This window comes from Ciconia boyciana, chromosome 11 (assembly GCF_034638445.1).
Source record: "Ciconia boyciana chromosome 11, ASM3463844v1, whole genome shotgun sequence".
NCBI lineage: Eukaryota > Metazoa > Chordata > Aves > Ciconiiformes > Ciconiidae > Ciconia > Ciconia boyciana.
The window spans coordinates 6760859-6784402 of NC_132944.1; the positions used below are offsets into that span (position 1 = coordinate 6760859).

General features: G+C 41.3%; 1 protein-coding gene across 6 annotated transcripts in view; it reads right to left on the reverse strand.

Moving 5' to 3' along the window:
- Nucleotides 1-19861, reverse strand: part of NISCH (nischarin) — a 32147-nt gene extending 12286 nt beyond the window's left edge. For all 6 annotated transcript variants that reach the window (XM_072875864.1, XM_072875863.1, XM_072875865.1 and 3 more), the window contains exons 1-12: nt 19639-19861; nt 13766-13849; nt 12823-13005; nt 9439-9487; nt 7606-7769; nt 5975-6070; nt 4227-4322; nt 3493-3645; nt 2202-2270; nt 1572-1757; nt 1237-1365; nt 668-781 (exon numbers count right to left, since the gene is read on the reverse strand). In XM_072875864.1, the coding sequence (XP_072731965.1) occupies nt 668-781; nt 1237-1365; nt 1572-1757; nt 2202-2270; nt 3493-3645; nt 4227-4322; nt 5975-6070; nt 7606-7769; nt 9439-9487; nt 12823-13005; nt 13766-13849; nt 19639-19725 (1410 nt within the window). In that variant the 5' untranslated portion in view covers nt 19726-19861. The remainder of the gene's footprint in view (nt 1-667; nt 782-1236; nt 1366-1571; nt 1758-2201; nt 2271-3492; nt 3646-4226; nt 4323-5974; nt 6071-7605; nt 7770-9438; nt 9488-12822; nt 13006-13765; nt 13850-19638) is intronic.
- Nucleotides 19862-23544: the final 3683 nt, after the last annotated feature.

The following is a 23544-nucleotide window of genomic DNA, read 5'->3' on the forward strand; positions in this document are numbered from 1 at the left end:
AAGTTTCTGTTTTCACACTAAGTGGAATTCCACTAAAAATTCATTTAGAGAAGTCATTCCGATCACTGACTCATCACTGTATTGACAAAACTAGCAGTGAGTTTCACAAACCACAGAAGAATGAAAACAGGATTTTCTACACTGCAGGGACAGAACAGGTTCTGATAGTTAAGTTTATTACAAAAACAAGACTAACCAACCACACAGCAGACACACATGAGAGAAGGCAAGGAGGATTCAGATTTCTGATTCTTTCCCACTGCTAAATACCCACAAGATGACAGTTTGGGAAAGTCATTTCAGTACTCTGCAACACAAACAGTAAAATCACACCTCTGCAATACTTGTATAAGATGTAAAATATGGCTGTTAAGGTCAATTGCATATTCATTGTGTACACCATTAAGTCATTTTATCTTTTCCTCCCACTTCCTCTCTCCCAAGTCAGCACAAAAAGGAAGGTCAGATAATTACTGAAATTACATTGAAAACTAAATAGGAAAGAGGTAATGTTAAAAGTTCATACCAGATTAAAGCACAAAGAAAGTGTAAAAACTTTAATGCTAAGGAAAGTTTAATGAATTCTGCTTAGATCTAATTTGTAGAAGTCTTTTTGTAAGGTTCTTTTGCACGCAGCACACTACTCCTCTCACAGCACCAAACTCACCTTTTTATCAGAGTTGCTCAGTTTGTATTTCACCTCCTTTGCTTTTTGAATAGCCTTTAGGACTTCCACAGTGTCTAGTTCCTTTTCTGTGGTAACGATGTTATCCAAACAGACCTAAAAAAAAATGTTAAAGCATCTAAAAATATTGAAAACAAGGCAGCTCTGCAATTAATTTTTATTAATGTAATAATCAAAAATTATCTTAGCTTAATGCAAACTATGTGCATCTTTGTAACCATTACACAAAAACTATTATCACATCAGACCTTGCTCTAACATAATATGAATTTAATGCAAACTCAGAAATGCTTGGTAAGCTTAACACCCTTCTAGCACAACTGTGTTTCAATATTGACATACTGTTACCCAATGAAGACAGGGTAAACTTTCATTTAGATCCAGGAGCATAGTCAATAATGTTAGTATGGTTTCATTCTCTAAAGACCTTCTCCAACACACACTAAAAACTCATCAGGTTTTTAGAACATTCATGCTACCTTCCTCACCAGGCTTTAAAAAAAGATTTTTTCAAATGCCAGCTTGAAAGGAAGAAGTGCACCATGGCTTACCTCTGAGGCCCTGTCCCCAAACTGAGCAAGTACTTTGGTCCGGTAATCAGGGATGATGCTCAACGGATTGCTGGATAAGACCACCTTTTCTAAGCATGGGAGGTTTCCTATATTTTTTACTTCATCAATCTGAAAGTTTTTAAATAAAAGGATGAATACAGATTGGCTAAATGAAAATGAGCATAGACTGAGCATTTGTTACATAAGTCACATACATACGATAACCAGGAAAAAATCACTACAGCCACTTTTATTTATTTGCAGTTCCACCCACTAAAAGAAATTGCTTGTGATTTAAAGCACAAATCAATTTGACACTGAAAAAATCAAGTCACCTGTTCTAGTTTGTTGTTGCTCAGATCCAAGTTGACTAATGAGTACAGTTTGTTAAGACCACACAGCCTTTCCAGCTGATTTCCTGCTAAATTCAGAGTTTTGATGTTTCCCAGTTTTGTGTGAACACCTTCTAGTGATGTAAGCTTGTTGTAGGATAAGTCCAGGTGAACAAGGTTGTAAAGATGCTACAAAAGCACAGAAAATTCATTAAACAATATCAAAAGATATTGTATTATGGCTTGCTCATTTTTTTGTGCAACAGTTTTCATGCCGGACACTGCCGAGCATAAAAAACATGACATGAAATTGTTCATTACACAGGTTCAAGCTTGTAGAAAGGGAACTTCCTCAACTGCATTTTTGCCAACCCACATATACAGCTGGCAGTGAATGAATTTAGATAAGAACTAAATGTTGTGTGTCAATATTGGCAAAGAAATGAAAATATCCAGAGCAAGTAAGAAATGCACCATTAAAAGAGTACTTGATGTTATGAAGGATAAACTATTTGGGCTTAAACTATTCTCCATGAGGAAGATGAGCAACAAAATTCTGAAGCAAGAAAATCTGTGTTCTAAGGTCTCAGGCAGTCTGGAAAAAAAAAAACCACCTTCGAAAGCATCACTTACCTGTAAATTTTCTACCAGAGACACCCCATTGTGACTCAAATCCAGGAACTCAATCTTTGGAGTTAATTTCTAGAAGAGGAGAAAAAAATGCATGTGTTAAATACATTTTAGCTTATAAATTCGGGACATACTTCCTTCACTATCAGCTAACCAACAAGCAAAGGAAAGGTAGTATCCAATGCACAGTCTCTCTTCTCAGCTTTTGGTATTAAAAAGCAATCCATATGACCTAGTGCAACAAAAGAGTGGAATCTTGTTCTTATGAAAGGAGCATGGTTAAGTTTTAATTCGAAACCTGGTTTCTCACTGAAGACAAATAAGCTGCTCCCATTTTAGCCCCATTAACTATAGACTAAACTCATTAATAGGTGTTTGTCTTATCACACAAGCATATCTATGTTACACAGAAACCTGGATAACGACAACAGTACCAAAAATCAGAGTAAGTCCAAAGATTTGTTTCCATGTTTTGATTATACTAGCCAAGCATTACAAGGTCACACAAACCTCTTGAAAATGCACTTTAACCCAGAAAGCCTTTTATTTTTGGAAGACTCAAACCTTGAATTTGATGCTGAATTTTGACATCAATGTATTTGCATCCACTTTATTTTGGTTGTAACCTCACCAATGATTTGCCTTGTAGTTAAGGCTTGGACTCAGACCTGAAGAACCCTAAGTCTACATCATAAAAAATCCTGAACAAGAAAACTGCACTCCAAGTCCATGATCTCTAGCTGAGCTACAGACATAACTATTTCCTGCTTCACAAGAGTAGTTCAAGTAAAAAGTTATGTTCGTATTTCACACGTTCTTGTGACGAATGCTAAAATATTTTTCTTAATAACATTTTTACAAAACATAATTCTAAGGTACTGGCAAAATACTCCAAATTTTGTTTCCACGCTCTTCATACTGTTTTGATGTCAAGAAGGCTTGATAACACTCCAAAGTTGAGCCCAAGAGGTGTTTTGTTTTTTTAAAAAAAACAAAAACTTTTGTAAGTGGCCTAATGCCAATGCAAACAGTAAAAGCACATTTCAAAAAGTCAGTATTCACAGCAGTGTTACTTACAGAGCACAGAGACAAACTTTTCTCCCTTAGCAAAGAAAATATCAAAGTAGTAAAAGAAAAATCTCCTAAGCATTAACTTGAGTAGCTAATCAATATAAAGTGCAAGTGAAAATCTTTCAGAAGATAGATATATAAAGCAAATGCAAAATCCCTACTGTGTAATGTGCCACAGAAGATCAGTCATACTTTTTTTCACAAATGAAAAAATATTTCTTACCACTGATTCATCAATTTGAGAGATGCTATTGTGACTCATATCCAAAGTTGTTAAAGTTCTCCAAGTTGGGATAACTGCTGTCACTGGACAACTTGAAGTTGCATCCTCTGGCTCCCACTGATCAAACTCAGAGGCCTCAGGCACTAGGATTTCCTATTTAAGACAAGCACACTAAAATATTATGCTTATGTCTTCAGTGAAAGCTAATAGTTTTGAAAACAATCCAAACAACCTTATGTAAGTAAGGAAGATTTCCAAGCTTTGTAATCACCTAGATTAAAGTTGTAGATCTTCAAATGTGAGCTGACTGGGTCAGAATTATTTTAGATCTACATGGAGGGAGTTCCAACACTACCAGCTGATCCATACTGGGGAAAGTGGAGGAACAATACAGGGACTGTGAAAATTATGCTACTGGATAACCCTTGCCAAATCAAAGCCCAGAGAAAAGAATAAGACAAATGCATTCAGTTCTGGATGAGTAACAGAAACATACACTCCAATAAAAGCATCAGAAATGTCCCTGTGAAGGGACACATGTAAACACTTTCTCCACTTACTAAAGCTAAGATGCTGAAAGGTTAGCAAACCCTTTCAGTTCCATAGTTTTAAAAGCAGAACCTGCAACAGGCAGTACAGAAAAGTACATGGACTCCAAATGGATATTTCCACAATGTGCATGTTATTTTTGCATGTGCTTTAAACACTCACCAGAAGTAGGAACTCACTCTTACCTTCATTGATGTTGCTGAAAATCGAACACTCATCGTGGCCAGAGCATGTTTTGATGAAGTCAGCCCTTTGATAAGCTTTCCCCCACAATGACTGATCTATTTAAAAAAAAGTTACAAAGTCAGAAATGCTAGAACAAATATGAGATATGGAAGAGGCAGCTAAAAGCTTCAATAGCAGATTCTCTGCCAATTTGGAAAGTAGTTACACCACTCCCTTAAAATCTCCTGCAATTATCAGGTCAGAAATACCAACATTTGGTAAAGCTAAAGCAAGAAATTAGAAACACAACTACAGAAAAGTGGAATTCAAACATTTATTTGAACAAAGCTTCTTTGCCATTGACTTTCTACCTGCCCCATGTATTCTTCAAGGTGAAACTGCCCAGGCAGTTTAACAGGGCACAGTATTTTACTGTTATCAAAAAGAGAAGTATCTCAAACTATGGCTCTACCTGCAGACAAGTTTATTTAGGTATCATATGTTCTTTATTGTAAATAAGAAAAAAGAAATGCCTAGGAAGTGAGGATACTAATCTAAGCATTTAATATGCTAGTGAGCTAATTACACAGACTAAGTTTAAGACTACATAGTCTTTTTTCTGTAGGATCAAGCTGGAACATCACCACCAAAGGTCTGCTACAGACTCTGTCCAGCAACCAGATCCTTCTCTGTAGACAGCTGCACACATTGTGCAACCACTACAACTGGCACATTTGCTGGTGCATCAGGAAAACCACACTAAACAGAGAGAGACAGAACTCCTGCCACCCTTGAAAAAATTCTTTCCAGATTACCCCTGTTAATTTTTGGACAGCATTTACTGCTAGATGAATATGTGAGTCTGGTGCCAGTCAATCCAAAACTTTTCATGAACATACAATTGCAAAAGACTTAAAGACCAAAAACCTCCCCCCCACCCCATTAAGCAAAGCTACACCTGAAACTATCCATGCTCACAGGAAAGGGCAAAATTTATACTATTCTGCAATATCCTCCCTGCAGTATGTTAGACTCTCTCCCACCCTGCAGTTTCTTTCCCACATTAAAATGTCAATAAATCACTGACTTCAGGAATCCACTTCAGTTCTTAACCAACTCAGTCTCTCATATCAATGAGACAAGAGTTTTCATGTACTAGAAAAGGTATTGCACCCACCAAAAGTGGACACAGACTACAGATTGCATGATAAAATCTGATATTCTCTCTCTGGATATATCTGGAAGTGGTGAGGAAAGTATTTCGTAAAATACTTATTGAACAACTTCTTCTAGAAACCCTGTCACTCGTGTTGAAAGCACACCAATGAAAAAATCCTGCAAATTATCAAGCGAGAAGCACTACGCCCAAAAGTGCACTTTCACAAGCGAATTTAACATCAGGACATTTTCACAAATATTTGGTGCTTTCCAAATGAAAAGTACTTTGTAATAAGAGATCCTATTATAACCCATTTGTTAGATCTTCAAGGCAATGGAAAGCCACCCTGTTTCAGGTTTTGTGTATATGCTGGAAATCACATTCTTTTTGAAGACACACACAGTGCAAGCTATTCTAAACACTTAAATTTGGCATCCTTATTTCCAAGTCTTGTGAAACAAGTTTTACAAATGAAACAGTCCTTCTAAACATTGCACTCCCCAATTCTAGCACCATATCAAAGCATACAATTACCAGTTCTGAGAGATATGAAGCAGACCTGGCATTCGCAGACCCTCTATAAAATTACAAGCAGTATGTCAGTCATACCTCTATTTGATGAAGCGATTTGAAAATTGACAGATCAAAAGGCAAGAGATGCTCCTGAATGTTACTGGTTCCAAAAGGTCCCCCTGTTCCAGTCACCTAGTAATCGACATTTAAGAACAGAGTTAGTGCACATAGTCCAACTTGTCTGCATTTCAGACAGTCTTACACAGGCAATAGCACAAATACAGTAGCTTGGAAAGACAGCCAGTTCCAACCAATTTTTCAAGTATGAAATGATTCATGAAACTTGCAGATTAACTTTGCAGGAAAAAAAATGTTAGTTGCTCCAGCTAAGTGCACTGAACTTGAACTGCCACCTTGTGCTTGTATTTTGTAGCACAGGGGACAAGCAAAAAGATACCATAGGCAAGACTGACCAAGGCTTCATTCTCAGCTGACCAAGCCAGAGCTGCATTCACTAAAGAAACTTCCCTGAAACATCTGGACCCTCCAAGACAGAACTGTCTTCAATTCCACTACGGGGGATGAAGTTCAAGGCATTGACAAGATGGGTTTGAAGAAAACATTAGACATTGGTACACATCTAATAAAAGTGTATCTAATATTTCCATGTGGTCATCAGATTCTGGCCTCAGAGCATGTCAGCAGCATAAAAGACAGGTGGTTTCATTTATGTTTGCTGTGAATATAATTTTGGGAGAAAACTCTAAGGTTTTTGTCTGGTCTTATATGTATCTTACAAGCTCTGAAGGTGCCCACTCACAAGCATTCAGAAGGGCCAGAAATTCTGAAGATGGGTATTTTTCTAAACAATATGGTCTTCTCCAGCTAGAGAATCCTCTGTTCAGAGGATTCTATACACACAGAGGATGGCAAAGGCAACTGAAGATCCACAGGAATATCAGTAGAGCTGTGGCTTTGCTTTCGTAACTTCTTAAGTCCTCCAGTGAAGCTTCACCTGATCCACTACTTTGTTTCCCCTTTGAACACGCCACAGTTAAAAAGGAAGATCTTCATATAATAAAGGGGTTAAAAAGAGTTTTTTGAGCTGTAGCAAACAGTGTTAAGAAAGTTACTCAGGAAAAGTCTTTCCAATTCACTTATTTGGTAGGAAAAACACCAAATTGGCTCCAGACAAAAATGATCTGTTCTAAGACCATTTTACATTTATTCTGAAATGGTATTTTAGCTAGAAATTCAGGCCCATCTCATGTACGAGACTGAGGTTTTTGTTAGTTGGGGTTTTTTTAACTTTCAGATACAGTCAAAGGTGAGAAAGGGGACAGGATTTATATACACATGTGTGTACGCATATGTATACATATACACTGGCCTACCCATAGTGTCTGCAAAGAATGCAGGGTTGAAGAGAATAATATTTATCTCCCCATTCCTACTAGCACCCAGTAAGATTCTGTGGCTGCACCTCTAGAGGGAACACTGCTGAAGACTCCACATCACATAGGAGAATCAACATCTTTGTTAGAGAACTATATGTGTACTGAAGGTTGGCAGAATTAAACACCTGTTTAACATTGACTTCTAAATGCTTGCAGGAATTTACTATCAGTAAAGTGCTTGTGCATTCAAACTAGACTCCAAAAGTATGCTAAGAATCATGTCAGTCCGGCAGAAACACCACCTCCAGTATTTGTGCAAGCATAGCTCACCTTTAAATACTTCAGCCTACAAGTGAAATCTAGAATATGACCTAGATCTGTTTTGGCATCTCCATTAGCACATGTAGGCTTCCCCTGTAGCAACTGTTGAGTGACAGCATGTAACTGCAAGGGTCTGATGGTGAAGACTTCTCCAGCCATTAACAACTGCTCTCCTGAAAAACAGAGTATGATGGTATCAAACACCATGCTGCAATGGTTACAAAAGAATAAATGATACATGGAAGACCTAATGTTAGAGATTAAATGTTTGTCATTTATATTCTAAGCTCACGATTAAGGTACCAAAACAGTGTCCTTTTTTGCCACTTTAAACTAGAATGGCCAAATTAAGATTCCTTTTAACATCAGAATAATCTAGGTGTTCAAATGGACACTTCTCATCATACAAGCCTGAAACTCCTAATGCAACTAATGGCAAATTTCCCTCAGTCTTAACACGACTGGAATCAACGTCCATTTATATAATGTACGAGATACTAAACTTCTGAGTTACCCCTAAGTTCTATAACAGTTAGGACTTATTCTATTCAGAAAAAGCAGCACCTGCCATCTAAAAAACAGACCTTACATCTTTTGCTATGCTGTCTAAATGCAGAATTGTAACAAATATGTTTTCTTGGAGAGTATGAGGACTTTCACCACACTAATACCAATGCAAACTCCCAGAACAGGAAATGCATTATCTGACAATATTTTTACAATCCCATTTCATTCTAGGAACAGTAGGAAACAGCATCCAAAAGCCTCTCTGAAGGCATCGCAAGAGTCAATGTGGACTACAGCAGTCAGAATACACACATGTGGAATTAATATCTTTCTCCTCTTCCTTTTAGGGACATCAGTTTGACTTCATGGACAAGAGGACATCAGCTTTCATGATAAGAGGTTCTCAGAAATGCTCTGAGTAAAATTCCCTTTGGCTTCTGTGGGAGCAAGTCCAAGAGTCCAGCTGCACATTACTGGAAGGCTACACTAATATACAGCAGTCAGACATCAGTGATTCTGGTATCAGCAAGACTGCAGGCACTACAAAGTCAGGAAAGATTTCTTCAGGAGCTTCCTTTAAAATGTTCCAAAATTTGCTGAGTGGACCCTCTGAAATGGCTTCATCTAAAGTTAATTTTGTGCAAGAACAATCTGAAATGGCATGCTGAAACACACTTCACCTATCACCTCAGCCAACTGGAATTATACCATAGCATCTAGCACATCCTTCAAAACAAAATTAGCATGGGTTAATCATTTCACATGCCTCCTGCTGTTAATGGTCCAGTTAGAGCTGTTGCAGTTACAGTAAGTGCATTTCATTTTCATCTGCCAGCCTCAGAAAAGCACATCCTTTAATTAACTGACCAGAAGGTCTTATGTTTCCTGAATTCTGGAAGAACAGTATTAATTTAGATATATAAAGTGGTCTCTTGCATTTAAAACACACTATATTAGGACTCATTGATACAAAACAAACTTCCTTACAGGTTACACTAAAACATACCAAGACAGAAACCTTAAAAGGTTCTGATCACCCATACTACATCCTATCCTTTTAGGACACAGACTAGTAGGCCCTTTTCAAATCCTAAATTCACCGATTTCTATTTTGTTTCCAAAAGTAGCTGCACTACTGTCACAGCTCCTTCCAAATGCAGCCTGAATCAAAGCGCAAACAGCAAGAAAAAGGTGAAGAGAAGAAGGGGAAGAAAAAGACTCAGTCTGATATGGAGGATTCAGATCTCTCATTGTCTGGAGATTAAATATCACAGGTATACAAATGCATGCACCTAGAGGAAACCATTCCCAGATAAATTCTTGCAAGTTCTTTACCTTTGTGGAAGAGCTCTTCAGCCAATGCAGCAGTGATCCCATTGATCTCCTGCAAAGAATAAACCATTGTAATTGAGTGTTATTTACATACTTATGGTTCCCATTTTTCAATGTGTACCTTTGCTGAAGTCTCCCTTTTTTGCTGCAGTACAAGACTTTTTTAAACAGAAAGCAACTGTGATTGTGTCTTATGGATTTCTTTGTAACTTGAAAATACTTCATAAAAATGACCTGAAATTATTTACTTTCATATGATTTTCATTTCCAAGATGGAAGATACTGAACTACATTTAAATAACAACATCCTGCATATATTAGAAAAGGGCAACAGCAACTAGAGCAACTATTACTAGCCATTATTAGCCCAACTTGAAAGAAAGCTCAGTTGTGAAGAATCTATTAGAAGTACAGTGTTCTTCAAATTTTAACATTAAGACTAACCTAATGCACCAAGCACTCAACATTTCCTTGGAATATCACTAATACACAGAAAACTTTAGACTAAGAGGTCTACAGGGAAGGAGATATATAAAAGTAATTAGTTTTCTGGACTTCAAATTCTATTATGCTTGCTGTAGAGTAATTCAAAAGCCCCTTTTCCCCATCCTCCATCTTCTCTGCCTTCCTGGACCTAAGCAGATGCTCAACCTCCATTCCAGGCACTGACAGCTCCAGGAGGAAAGAAAAAGGATGAAAACTCTCAATGCCTGGATTTGTTCCTTCTAAATCTGAAGGTGCACAAAGATAAGTACAAGTATTTCCCATCTGGGCATACTTCTCTCCACAAAAAGCAAATGCTCTGTGGAAGTTCAGAAATAGTTCTGAGCATTTCTAACAGTACTCTCTCAAAGGCCCACAAAAAGAAAAAATAAAGCTATTTGTGATAGTGAAGCTTCCCCTAGACACATGCATCTCATTTTAAGGTGTTAAAGGATAAACATATTATGGATCATCACAAAGTGAGTATTTGATGAGTCTACTTTGCTGACAAATCCCTCATGATTTGTAACAAGTGAATAAATCCACAGGACATCTGCAGCAGACAGTTCAGCTCATTTGATGAGGCAAGCATTTTAGAAAAGCACATTCTTAGTATAACTGAAACCCCACTCACTGAGGATGAACAAAGCCTCCACACCACAGTTTTGAGAACAAGCAAGAAGCTGCATTGCAAACAAAATTCAACAATTCTGACTCATTTGAATAAGCCAATTACACTCATCTGGCATGCACAGACTTAATTGAAAACTATACTCTGTATCCCTTTTGTCATCTGGGACACAGAGCGGGAATTTCTTCTACATTTATAACAAACAAGGTTATGACTTGGACTGTTCAGTGACTAGCAGGCAAAAAAAGCAACTCTATTCCTCTGTCTACAAGAGACCTCTGTCTTAGCTCTACTTATATGCATCAAACCCACAGAAGTCCATTGTTTGCAGGTGTCTCTGAACAGCACTTGAACAGCAGTTTGTGGGTACTCAATTCTTTTCTTGCAAAAGCTTCTATTTAAGTTAAACCAAATCTTCTATGACAAAGTGTAAGACAGTGCAACAAAATAAGCATCCCCATATCACTACAGACATCCTATTCAATGTCAAAGTAACAACAGTGTTCTACATTGCTGTCACATGCAACTGCTTCTCTTTGCTAAGCCGTACCTGGCTTTTCCCTGTGACATGTAAAGGCTTCAAAGTGGTTTTAATATATTTATGGTAGGTATTTCTACTCCATTTAGTTCTATTAACGTGGGAAATAAAATTAAATAATCCCTACTGGAAATACTACAAATAAGAATAGACAAAAAATATTGCAGCTTTCCTATATAAACTAATGAGGCAGTATCAGGGATTATAATAGCTCAACCATGCACATGGGCTGTCCGGTAACAAAGATATTTTAAGAGATCAAAGTTCTGCAGGAAGGTTATTTTCCAGTAGAATTGCTGTAGTAAACATTTAGCTTTTCCACTGATTAACTAACTTTTTTTGGTAAATATTTAAAAGTACTCTAAAGTTCCAAGCAAAACCCCACATAAACTCAAATAAATTGAGTTTATACCTTAAGTCAGACTGCTCTAAAGCAAAGAAATGCAGATTAAGCAACAACTTTGCTCTTAATACACAAGCACAGTACAGAAACAGGGAAGCATTCATATCCAAATAATGCTAACTCTTTAGAAAAGTAAAAAAGGATGAATATTACAGCAAGAGGAAAAAATAGTCTAACTGAAAAACAAGAGAGGGACTAGGAAGAATTTCTGCCTGCATAAAAACCTTTGCTGAAGTTACAGCACTGAAAAATTAATGAAACAGACATCATTTAAGAGAGATTAGCCAGAGAATAGAAAAATTATGCAACTTCCTGGTGATCAGGAAGTTTGCTCTATGTGAACAGAATTGTCCCTACATTATCATGCACATTAATACATTTAAAACCTCTAATCCATTTTAGAGGGCTTAATCATGACGAACTAGTGCTTCTCACTCAAATCTGCAGTGCAACAGCAACACTATGAAGTAAACCTTCTACTGTTTACCTAAGTCAAACTCTGAAGTCTCACTAGGATAATTATGTTCATGTAACATAACTAAAACAGGTTCTTCTTTGTTGCCAAAGCTTAATTAACACACCTAATGGACCACTTGCGACTCATTTCTGAAGCCTTTATATGAAACCATGAAGGGCCATCTCAGCACATCCCACCCCAAAGCAATTACTGCTCCTCCTTTCCATTAAGTTCTCCAGTGTATTTTCCTCTTTAGGAAGTTCATTTTCCCCCTTACAACATGATGCCATACTGCAAAAGAGCCTAATTATACACAAGAGATGAATGAACAAATTGCAATCTGAACATGAAAGCAAGTCATTGCTTCTTACTTCAAGCACCCTTCACCATAACATTCTGTCTGCTGGCTGGAGCTATTTCTCCAGAGGCCACTCCATCAGCATGCTTCTCAGAGAAGGACCATTTTTCTTCATTTGGGCTACTGGAAACTGTTTCACTGTGAACCACAGCTCTAACCATTAACCACTAAGTAGGGGTGTGTGTGGGATCAATTATGCAATGTTCCTTCAGAGAGCCAGCACTATTGACTTCAGCCTAACAACCAATTCAGCTTCAGATTTATTCACAGCTTCCAACTATCCTGCCAGCATTTATTTTCTCCTCTTAGAGTCCCTACCCACACTACTTGCCAGCACAGTATCTACTGCAATTATAAGTAGTGTCAAAAATCTTAAAAATACATTCGGTTACATTGTGCAAAATGCTGAAAAAGCAGTTTCAGCTATTTTGTGAAGACTCCATACAATCCTCTCCAAGTCAGAGAACTAGGGAAAGACCCTTAGGCCTCCATTGCATATGCTAAACACATAACTTACATATAAATGAAAGTGTAGGAAGTGTGACAAAACTTTTGGAGCAGTAACAGGGAACTTGACTAGCAGGGTTTGCAGGTAGACCTCTAATTCCTTTTGTCTTTTCTCCACCAGGCTTTTGGAATTTTTTCCAATGATCTTCTTAGGAGGTAACAGATTTTTATCTATTTTCTTTTCTGAAACAAGCTGAAAGGCAAAGACCAGAGTTACTACCCAACTCACCATCTGAACTTGCACAAAAGATGCAACAGAACACATTAAGAGCATGTTGCCTGATCCTGGTAAGATCCAAAAATAAAATTACTTCAGTAAATTTAACTTTTGACTTCAAAGTATTAGGTCATTTCAGAAACAACATACCAAAATCATGAGAAGTTCAATAATAGCATTTCCTGAGAGAATCACTCACAGTACCACAGGGCAGAATGTAACTAAGGTGATAAAACAACAGAATAACTGGTTTATTTCTGATAAAGCAGCCCAGCCTTTATAGTAGAATATAGTAGACTTTCCCTCATTTTCACTCGCTGTTCTTAATCAGCACCAGTTAGTAAATACCCCATGCTACTGTCTAAGAACAGTTTTATCATCCACCCCTCCCAAAAGAGAGTATTTGCTCCAATCCAGCTTTTGGTTACCAGTTAGATCAGCTGATCATAAACATCTCTCTTGGCAAAACGTTTGATGACTCTAGCCTGAGCTCCACTCTAATACAAGCTTCTGTCCAAGGCTAAAGCTGTCCAGGTGAACATCCCCCAGTTCAAGAACGGAGCATAACAGGGGCAAGTAATGTTGTTCATACAAAAAGGATACAGTCCACAGTTCAGATGGTATCTGGCAGATATTCTTGCTCTTTATTGAGGAAAGAATTTGTCCCATACAAAAGAACTATACAAACTGTACAATGTTTTGTAAGAGACCAAGGCCACAGTTTTAATATCCTTACCTTTTCATGCAGGTCATGGAAATCACTATAACGATGTTTGACTGTCCACTGATGATTGCCAACACTGACCTGAATAATGTATACCTGAAAGGAAGAAATTAAAGTAAGGAAACTGCAAAGCATGTCTTAGAGAAGCTGACTGTGAGATGTGCTGGTTAACGTAGCACTATAAGGTGATTCTACCTTCTTAAAGAATCATAGTTAACTAAAAGCTAATCCAAACTCTAAGGTGACTTTGCTGATGTAGGATGCCTGATCTCATTCACAAGGCTGCTGCAGATGCTTCTTCGCGCAAAGCAATTGCTTTTATTTTTGCAACCCAAAGGTTAACAACCAAGATCGAAGCTGCTACTTCTGAAGACTTCTGCTAGCTAAGTTAAGTTGGTATTCGTAGCTATCCACAACAAGCCTGAGACAGCAGCATCCCTTCTTCAATCTACCCAGTTCCACAATGGGCAGAGGAACTTGGCAAGCATCCTGCTGTCACTTCAGTTAAGCAGAAATCTGGAGCTTAACCTTTCAGAAATCTAGACAAATCCTTTGGTTGGTTGGATGTTAACTATTTTATTCCTTTTAGGGTAAAGCACACAAGACAGCTTCCTGAGAGTTACAATTGCATCCAAAGAATCACTACAATCATCTAAGGCAACCCAATATTTCTTCACACAAAACTAAGTATTTTTAACCAATGCATGTACCAAACAATTCAAGATTTTCATGGTAGGTGACTTTCCAGATTGAACAGTACTGGTTCTGCAGGAAACTCACAATTTACCCTTTGGATATGCCAGAAGCAAGCCATCCCAAAGAAACTTTAAAGGTACAAAATAAAACAAAGTAGAAAACAAACAAGGCACAGCAAAACCAGTTCTACAGCTACTTAAAAATAACACATTACATAGACTGTGTTATCCAATCCAACTATATTCCTTGGAGAAAACACCAATTCGTAATCAAATCTTGAAAGCATTTAATACAGTTGAGAACTTGCTTACTACCACAGATCACACAGACCTGACTCATAGCTGCTGTGAGAATGATGCACATCTAGTTGCTAAACCCACTTGAGAAAATAAAAAGCATCAACAGTTTTGATTTGTTACGTAAAAGGCGAGTCTTCTCTTACTGTTAGTACAGACCAGCACAATACCAAACATTAAATAGAATACCACTTGCATTTTAAAAGATGATCTATATCTCATACCAACTATATTTTTGTAAGCATCTGACAATGGCTTGCTGAACAAAACCAAAGTCCTACAGAGAACTGAATCAAGATGCCTGACTAGTGCATACAAGTGACACGTCAGAGTTTGGATGAGTACTGAAAACAGATGAATGCCCACAGAGAATTACAGTCTCAATTAAGGCCCACATCTGCTTTCCTATCATGTTGTGTTGGGAAATGGCAGATCAGGATTATTCACTGTGCCAGTGACAAACTAGAACAGGAATAACCTGAGCATTCAAAAGTTCCTCATAACCCTGAGGAAAGCAAGGAGAGACTCAAAGAAACCAGAAGATTACAGTTAGAACTAAGTACTACATGTAGAAGCCATAATAAAAAGACTAGTTCTTTTTAAAAGCTGACTCTGCTAAATTATGGCAGATCAAGCAGTATAGCTAAATGCAATGCAGATTGAGTACACAATGCATAAAACCTCAGATTAGACATTGAAAACCCAGTAAACTTCACAGCTCCCACCTTTATTTCCAGGAAGGAATGCCCCTCATCTCTGTATACAGTACGGTAAGAGTAAATATATAATAAAAGTTTCTTATCCTTTTGCTGAGATGGCAAGCACTTAACCACTTCTAGAAATATAGCACCAAGCCAAATGGATAGCCTGGTCAGGAAAATACCTGTTAAAGTGCATGTTTACATGCACTGATACAATTCCTCAAATTCAGTCTTTAAAAAGCCATAGCATTCCCCACATAGAATGCAGCCAGAGCTAGCAGTACATATTCGCCCCTCAAACAGCATCAGTATGCAGAATGCCAGCAACTGATTTCACATCAATTCACAAGCTGCCATTATCTTGAAGAATAAATACAAATGCAATATGTTTATGTGCTTGTTTCAATACAGAAATCAATAATTTTAAAGCAAAAACCCACTAAGTTTCTGAAAAAGTCATATATATATGACCTTCAATTAATTTTGAGCACACTGATATGACAAGGCTGACAGTTTAAGATTCTTCAAGGACTGCCTGTCAGGCCAACTGCTAGAAGGAATACATGGAAAGATGATGAAATTCTATCATGCTGCACTGTCTCTCAGACATACATATACCATGTGAAATCTCCACCCATATTTATGCCATAAAACTGCATTTCTAGTGAGATAAAATGCAAGAGTGCTTACATTCACAGGTTTTTCCTCCTCCCCATGTCTCTACCAAACTCTTCTGTGTAATAAATTTTGTATGCCTTTCTTATAAATCAGTTGTTTTGGCTAAGTTCTACTTTGTAAAGTGTTTAGCATATCTGTAGTGCTGTGTATTTTCATGATTTTCTAACCAGTCACTTAAAACTCTTTGCAGTTAAGTACTCACACCACTGAACAGCATGCCTTCATCTCCCTAAACATTTAAAGGTGAAATATTTACTTAAAATTTTTTAAGATGTATAATTTTAAACCAGCTGTTAAATGAACAGCAGTGATTCCAGACTGCCTTTTGTTTACTTCCTGTACACAATACAAAAACCTGACCATCTCACTTTACATGGATAACTTGCATTTCTACAGTATCCCTCATCCAACTTCACATACTTCAGTACTGTCAAGAAAAAGACAAGCACCTCAATTTACAGACAACAGACACAGCTGCCCACAGGAAGCCTGGGACACAGGTGTGACTACAGCCAGTAGGTCCCAAATTCCAGAGTAGTGATGCAACCACATCTCCTCCCTGCCTGTCAAGTAGTCAGACAGTCTACACCCATTCAAGGAAGCCACAGTATTTTCCTTAAATATCAAAGCTAGTATTTATATTCAAAACAGCTGCAAAAGACAGGAAAAGCAGGAAGGCAATTTTAAGCCAAATGCATAGCAGGAAACAAATGAAGCACTGGCAGCCTCAAGGCCTTCTAGCAATCAGCCAGTCTTCAGCGAGCATCTCCTTGGACCAGCACATGCAGGAGATATACCCAGTAAAAGCACTCATACTCTTCTACAGTACTTTTTCCTGCTGGATTTATCCATACCTTGCCTTCCACCCTAACAACTCCAACAAGAATCACATTTTTAAAAGTACCTTCAAAATTACACAGAACTGTGGGCCTCCCTGATATATTTTACAGGATTTAATCTCACAACTGTTAAATGGATGTCACTAGAATAAGTCTCCTTCTATTGAGATTATGAGCTCTGAAATAGAGAGTACAATGGGAAGCACACATGCCAAAAGAAAAACAATTCTTTCAAAAACAAGGATGTAAATAGGACCACTGCAACCTTGACTACTACATGTTAATGGATAAAGATGTAGCCTGCTACTGATATATTTCCTTTCTCACCTTGACAAATTTTACTGACTTTTACACCATCTAATTTCTTCATTTCTGCTCTGGAACAGGTCTTTATCATGTCCTTAAGTGCCCCTAATCTAATTTTGAACACTAAACACAAATGCTGATTTTTGTAAAACATTTCACCTTGTGAATAATTTTAAATGAAAACAGAAATTTTACAAAGATCTATTCCTACATTTCTAATGGCTTGGGTCTATCTCATACAAACTGGCTGCAGGCTTGGAGTCCTGCTAACAGTTTTAGGAGGTTTACACACAGGTAAACTTAATGCCACAACTCCTTCAAAAATGCAGCAAGAGAATCAAAGTAGGACCAAATACTGGTAAATCTTGCCTTTCAAACACCCTACTTTTAAAGCTCCCAAGAAAAATGGCATTAAAACAGCATGGTATTTCTAGAACCATAATCATTTAAAAAGAAATCTGGCCTTGAAAAAATAAGCTTCCTTGGGCTTAGCTGCAGCAGCTTAAAATGTTATCCCCAACTATCAGCTGATCTGCTGAACACCACCTGCAACAAAGTTACACGCCTGAACTACAGCTCAAGCTAGCACATTAATGGTATTACCAAAGGCTGTCTGTACCACAATACTAGTTTGCAGACTGGAACAACAAAGCAGCTAACATTTCACCTCATGTCCATAACCTCCAGTGGAATAAGGGGGCAGATAACATTGACATTTTCTCAACTAAATTCACTTGAATGTCTCATTCACTGCTATTGTAAAATACTCATGAAAAGTCTCAACACAAACATTAACACTGCTGAGTCTGGGTTCACACCTGAAATGGAAGTTTCCAGTCACCACACCACAAGGCTCACTCACCATGCCTCTCAGCTGATGAGGGAATGGGAAAACAAACTTCCTTGGGGGATAAACCACATCCTAACACAGACAGTGGTAACATCTCAACAGCTGCAGTATCATTTCTGTGAATACACATTATGTAACTAACATGACAGAAAGAGCTGAGGCAATTTTCAGAATGTATTTTAAGCTTCTAACTCCTTCACTGAATGCTCATGACATTTTTGTCTGTAAATATGGCTACTCACCACCTGACAGTCATTCCCACACAGTGTTTCAAGAGCTGTCAATTGGAAAGGAGTTAGGCCCTTCATGTACTACAGCTGTGTAAATGCTCTGTCCTATTATAAACTCAGAAATCACTCTCCTGTTGCTCTGTTTTCTCTAGGTACCTTTTCAGAGGCAGTAACCTGAAGTATTACTTGTAACTATTATGCAACTTAACAAATACTGCCTTTCTAGACCATTGCTCCCCTTTCCCTTTTCTCTTTTAGGTTCCTACAGCAGAAGAAACCTTATGTAATTATGTGCATTCTACAAAAAAAAAAGATCATTCAAGTCACACTAAAGTAAGGCAGGAGCAGAAAACATTTTTTAGTTATATAACAAAAGGGTGGTGTGCTCAAGATGTTTTCTGTCTGTAATTATGCTGAGGTTTGTTTTATGATGAGCTTCTTCCTGAAAAACAGACCAATTAACTCTTGGTACAACACAACCAGTTAAAAAAGTTATACATCAAAAATTTAATTCCTTCCCCAAACTAAAATGCTGTTGACAATCTTTCCTTTTTTTTGGTAGGTTAAGAGAAAAACCATCTACTCCAAATCATCTGATTTCCTCTGAAAATAAAAGTAGCTTTTCAAGAGGGATTTTTACAGTATTTTCACCTGTAAGGAAAGATTTCCTACTACATTGAGTCCAGCTTTAAAAGCTATGTTTACTCGATAACAGTTTTTCATAATCATATGTACATATACACACACATATGCATATCAACATATATAAGCGAGAACGTGACCTTTGCAAACTCAGCCTCCCCTAGAACGCCAGCTCTCCCAGAGGGCCAAAGCCACGAGGAGCTCAGGGGGCCCATTTTCACCGCCTGGAGACCCGCAGCCCCGCTCCTACGCGCCTTCGGGGCTGATTTCCCAGAACACGCGTCACTCCACGGAGGCAGAAACCGCTCGGAAACTTCTGCCGAATTATTCTCGCTCTGGCTTTAGCCTGAGTACAAAACCGGGACGAGAACTGCTGCCTGGGTTCCTCACAGCCGGGAGGGAGACAGCGGCACCGAGCAGGAGGCAGCGCAGCGCCAAGCCCGGCCGCAGCCCGCTCCCCCCGGCACCCCGCAAGGCTGCCTGAGGTGGCGAGGCGGGCCCGCTCCCCCCACATCCCCCCCTCGCTGCCACCATCACCCGCTGCCCGGCACGTCCCTCACGGCCTCCCCAGTCGCCTCCGCGGGACCCCCGGCACCGGCTCCGCCGCTCCCCCCGCCCCGACCCGCAGCCTCCCTCCGGCTCCGCACCGTGTAGGTCTCCACCAGCTCGGAACCCAGGACTCGGGCCTCCCGCGGGGGCTCCTCGCCGTCCTCGCCCCCCGCCGCCGCTTCCATGACGCCGCGAGAAGCGCAGGGGACCGGCCGCCGCCGCGCTCACGCCGTCACCGCTCCCCTCCGGCTGCCGCCACCACCGCCCACACCTGCCCACAGCCTGGCCCGCGATCCCACCGGCGCCATCTTGGCTTAACCCCCTCAGGGTGCGGCTCGCCCCGCCCGCCGCCTCTTTATTGGCAGCTGCCGGCCCTGGCAGAGGCGAGGCTTGCCGCTGGGGGCGGGGCTTGCTGCCGGGAGAGGCGTGTCTAGGGCCCATCGAGGCGGAGTTTAGGGTGTCGAGGCGCGCATGCGTGCTGGCTCTCGCACGGGCGGCTCGCGCAGCGTTCTGCAGCGCGCTGCGCTGCTGGGAGCTGCTGTGCAAGGCAGCGCTGTGCAATGCCGTGCCGTGCCGTGCCGTGCCGTGCCGTGCCGTGCAACACAGCGTTGTGCAACGCAGAGCAGGGCTGTGCAAGGCAGTGCAAGGCAGTGCAATGCTCTGCAGTGCTGTGCAATGCAACACAGTGGTGTGCTGTGCAGTACTGTGCAATGCGATGCACTGTGTGTGCAGTGCTATGCTGTCCAACGTAGCGGTGGGCAATACCATGCTGTACGGTAGTATGCTGTGCAGTGCACTGCAATGCAGGCAGCTCAAGGAGGTTCAGGCCTGTCCAAGCTGGCTGAAGGCAGCTACAGACCGCTGTGCGCAGTGTGCACAGTGCAGATGTGGCAATGCAGGAAGGTGCAACGCAGGTGGATGCTAGCACAGGGCATTTGAGATCGACCTGCAGAGAGCAAAGCCAGGCCCGGTCTGCAGAAGGCTGATCTCCCTAGCAGCGGTGTGGCTGTGCCACTCACGAGCATCTGCATCTGGAAGCAGTGCTGGCAGCGGTGCAAAGGAGCGCCTCCCCCAGCTGCAGACAGCTCTTGGGGGACATCTGTGGGCACCATGTGCTGCTGAAGGCTTGGACACTTGCGCTGGGCAGAGGCGCCACTGCAGTGGTTTTGTGACCAACGTGCCTGGTGCCACCTGAAAAACAGAGCTGAGGAGCTGGGCTGATGGGGCAGACCTGCATGGACTTGGCCCAGGGCCTCAGGGATGAACCCAGAGTGAACTCGGGGTGTAGTTTGAGGTCACTGACTTTATGAACTTCGCTTACCTCAATGCACTGTTCCACTGAGCACAGGGAAGTGTTTCAAATCTGTGCACACTAAAGGGGATCTTGCCAGGAATTTGTAATAGAAGTGGAGAACCCTAAGGGATGGCAAGCAAATCCTCCTCGGCCTTTTCCCTGTGAATCTGAGTTGCCTGGAGGGGGAGTCTGGGTAAAAAAGCACCTTCACAGAATCACACAGAATCACAGAATCGTATAGGTTGGAAAAGACCTTTAAGATCATCAAGTCCAACCATAAACCTAACACTACCAAGACCACCACTACACCATGTCCCTAAGCACCTCATCCAAACGGCTTTTAAATACCTGCAGGGATGGCGACTCAACCCCTTCCCTGGGCAGCCTGTTCCAATGCTTGACAACCCTTTCAGTGAAGTAAAATTTCCTAACATCCAGTCTAAACCTTCCCTGGCACAACTTGAGGCCATTTCCTCTCATCCTATCACTTGTTACCTGGGAGAAGAGACCGACCCCACCTCGCTACAACCTCCTTTCAGGCAGTTGTAGAGAGCGATAAGGTCTCCCCTCAGCCTCCTTTTCTCCAGGCTACACAACCCCAGGTCCCTCAGCTGCTCCCCATCAGCCTTGTGCTCCAGACCCTTCCCCGGCTCCGTTGCCCTTCTCTGGACACGCTCCAGCCCCTCAATGTCTCTCTTGTAGTGAGGGGCCCAACGCTGAACACAGTATTCGAGGTGCGGCCTCACCAGTGCCGAGTACAGGGGCACGATCACTGCCCTAGTCCTGCTGGCCACACTAGTGCTGATACAAGCCAGGATGCTATTGGCCTTCTTGGCCACCTGGGCACACTGCTGGCTCATATTCAGCCGGCTGTCGACCAACACCCCCAGGTCCTTCTCTGCTGGGCAGCTTTCCAGCCACTCTTCCCCAAGCCTGTAGCGTTGCATGGGGTTGTTGTGGCCCAAGTGCAGGACCTGGCACTGAGCCTTGTTGAACCTCATAGAATTGACCTCGGCCCATCGATCCAGCCTGTCCAGGTCCCTCTGTAGAAGGACACCTTCCAGCAAAACAAAGGTGACCTCTCTTTGTCCTTCCTTATGCTACTTAAGGGAGGATGCAATCAGCTCCAGCGTAGCATCATTAATAATAGCAGAAGCGCCAAATGCCCTGGCTGCATGTGTGTCTGGATGGAAAGTATTTCCTTGGCAGAAGGGAGCTGCAGTGCAGAGGGAGTAATGGTACAGGGGTAACGCTGGCATCTGGCAGATGCAGCCAGGACCAGGGCGGCAGATAAGCAAACACACCTCTGCAAATGCAGCTGGATAAAGCCGTTTTGATTTTATTTTTACTGCAAAACACATTCCCTTGGTCAGGACTTAGCCAAAAGATAATATTGTGTAAGGAAAAAACACGTATAGTAAAGGCAGCCCAAGAGGGATTTTCACCCTGCTGCTGAGCTCAGTGTCCTGATGAGATAATAAGTGGTTTCAGAAAGCAACTGTAATTAAGCTTCCTCTGAATGTCCCATCTCCTTAATTAAATAACAATTTGCAGTGCTTGCACATCTCTTGGTTTTGATAGGTACCCTTCTCCTCTTCCTAAAGCAGTTTCTGCCTGCGGGCACTGAGGTGGCATGTGGTGTGATAGCCCTGTCCTGGCTCCTGGAGAAGATGCATCAGTGGGAGTCACACAGCTGTGGAAGGGGGCAAACGGGGGCTCGTTCAGGTAAAATCCTCCAGAGAAAACTTAGGTAGTAGTAAAACCCCAGATTTTTTTTTTTTTCCCCATGGGATGTCAGCATGCTTCTCTTGAAGGAAACTTATTTTAACTGGGGAAATTGGGCTCCAGGTGACCTTTTAGCCTGTGACACATGTTCCTTGGGGAAGAAGCCGCAGTGCTTAAAGGGCTTTGAGGAGTGCCCCGCGCAGGGAAAGGGGACGCTGGAGCATTTTGCTGCAGTTTGGAGCCACAGCAGACTGCCCAAGGAGCCCTGCAAACACCCCTGACCTCAAATAAAGTTGCAACTTAGTTGGACTTATATTTGGCCTGAAGGATGCCTCTGCTTGTCTTGCAGTGGGTTGCAGCTGCCTGGAAAGGAAAACCTGAACTGAGATTTTGGAGAAAAAAGTGCAGTAAACCCTTCTGCTTGTCTTGGTACCTTGGATTGACTGACAAGTGCAACGACATGTCAGGATGCAGCTGAAGCCCAAGCTAACGCGCAGTACCTAACCGCAGCGATGGCCGGTGTGCTGCAGAGCCGGCTGTGCACCCGGATTAAGGGCACTTGTGTTGGCAGCCCTCCTCGGGCTATAGATAGCAGCGCTCCGTCTCTGCCGTGGGTCTCACGCGGGGAGGCAGGAGAAGCAGCAGGAGCGGATGGTTTTCCCCAGGACACTCCCATACCTGCCACAGCAGCCTCCCCCTGTGCTTTGCATGGCAGAGGCTCTGGGTTTCTCTACAAAACCCCAATTCCCAACTCTTTTATAAGCAAACCGCTCTGGAGAGCCAGGGGATGCTGGAAGCTTTGGCTCTGAGCAGCCAGTGGGGAGGCAGAGGTTGGCATGATGGCCCTCGCCTGTGCCTCCATCCCCAGGGCGAACATCACCTCTCGCTGCCAGATGGATTTCATCCTTCCCCCGTAGGCACGACTTGTGTTTTGCAAGTCTCTGTTCGTGTCAGGTGTTTGCAGAAGCACGGCTTTCCTGCGTTG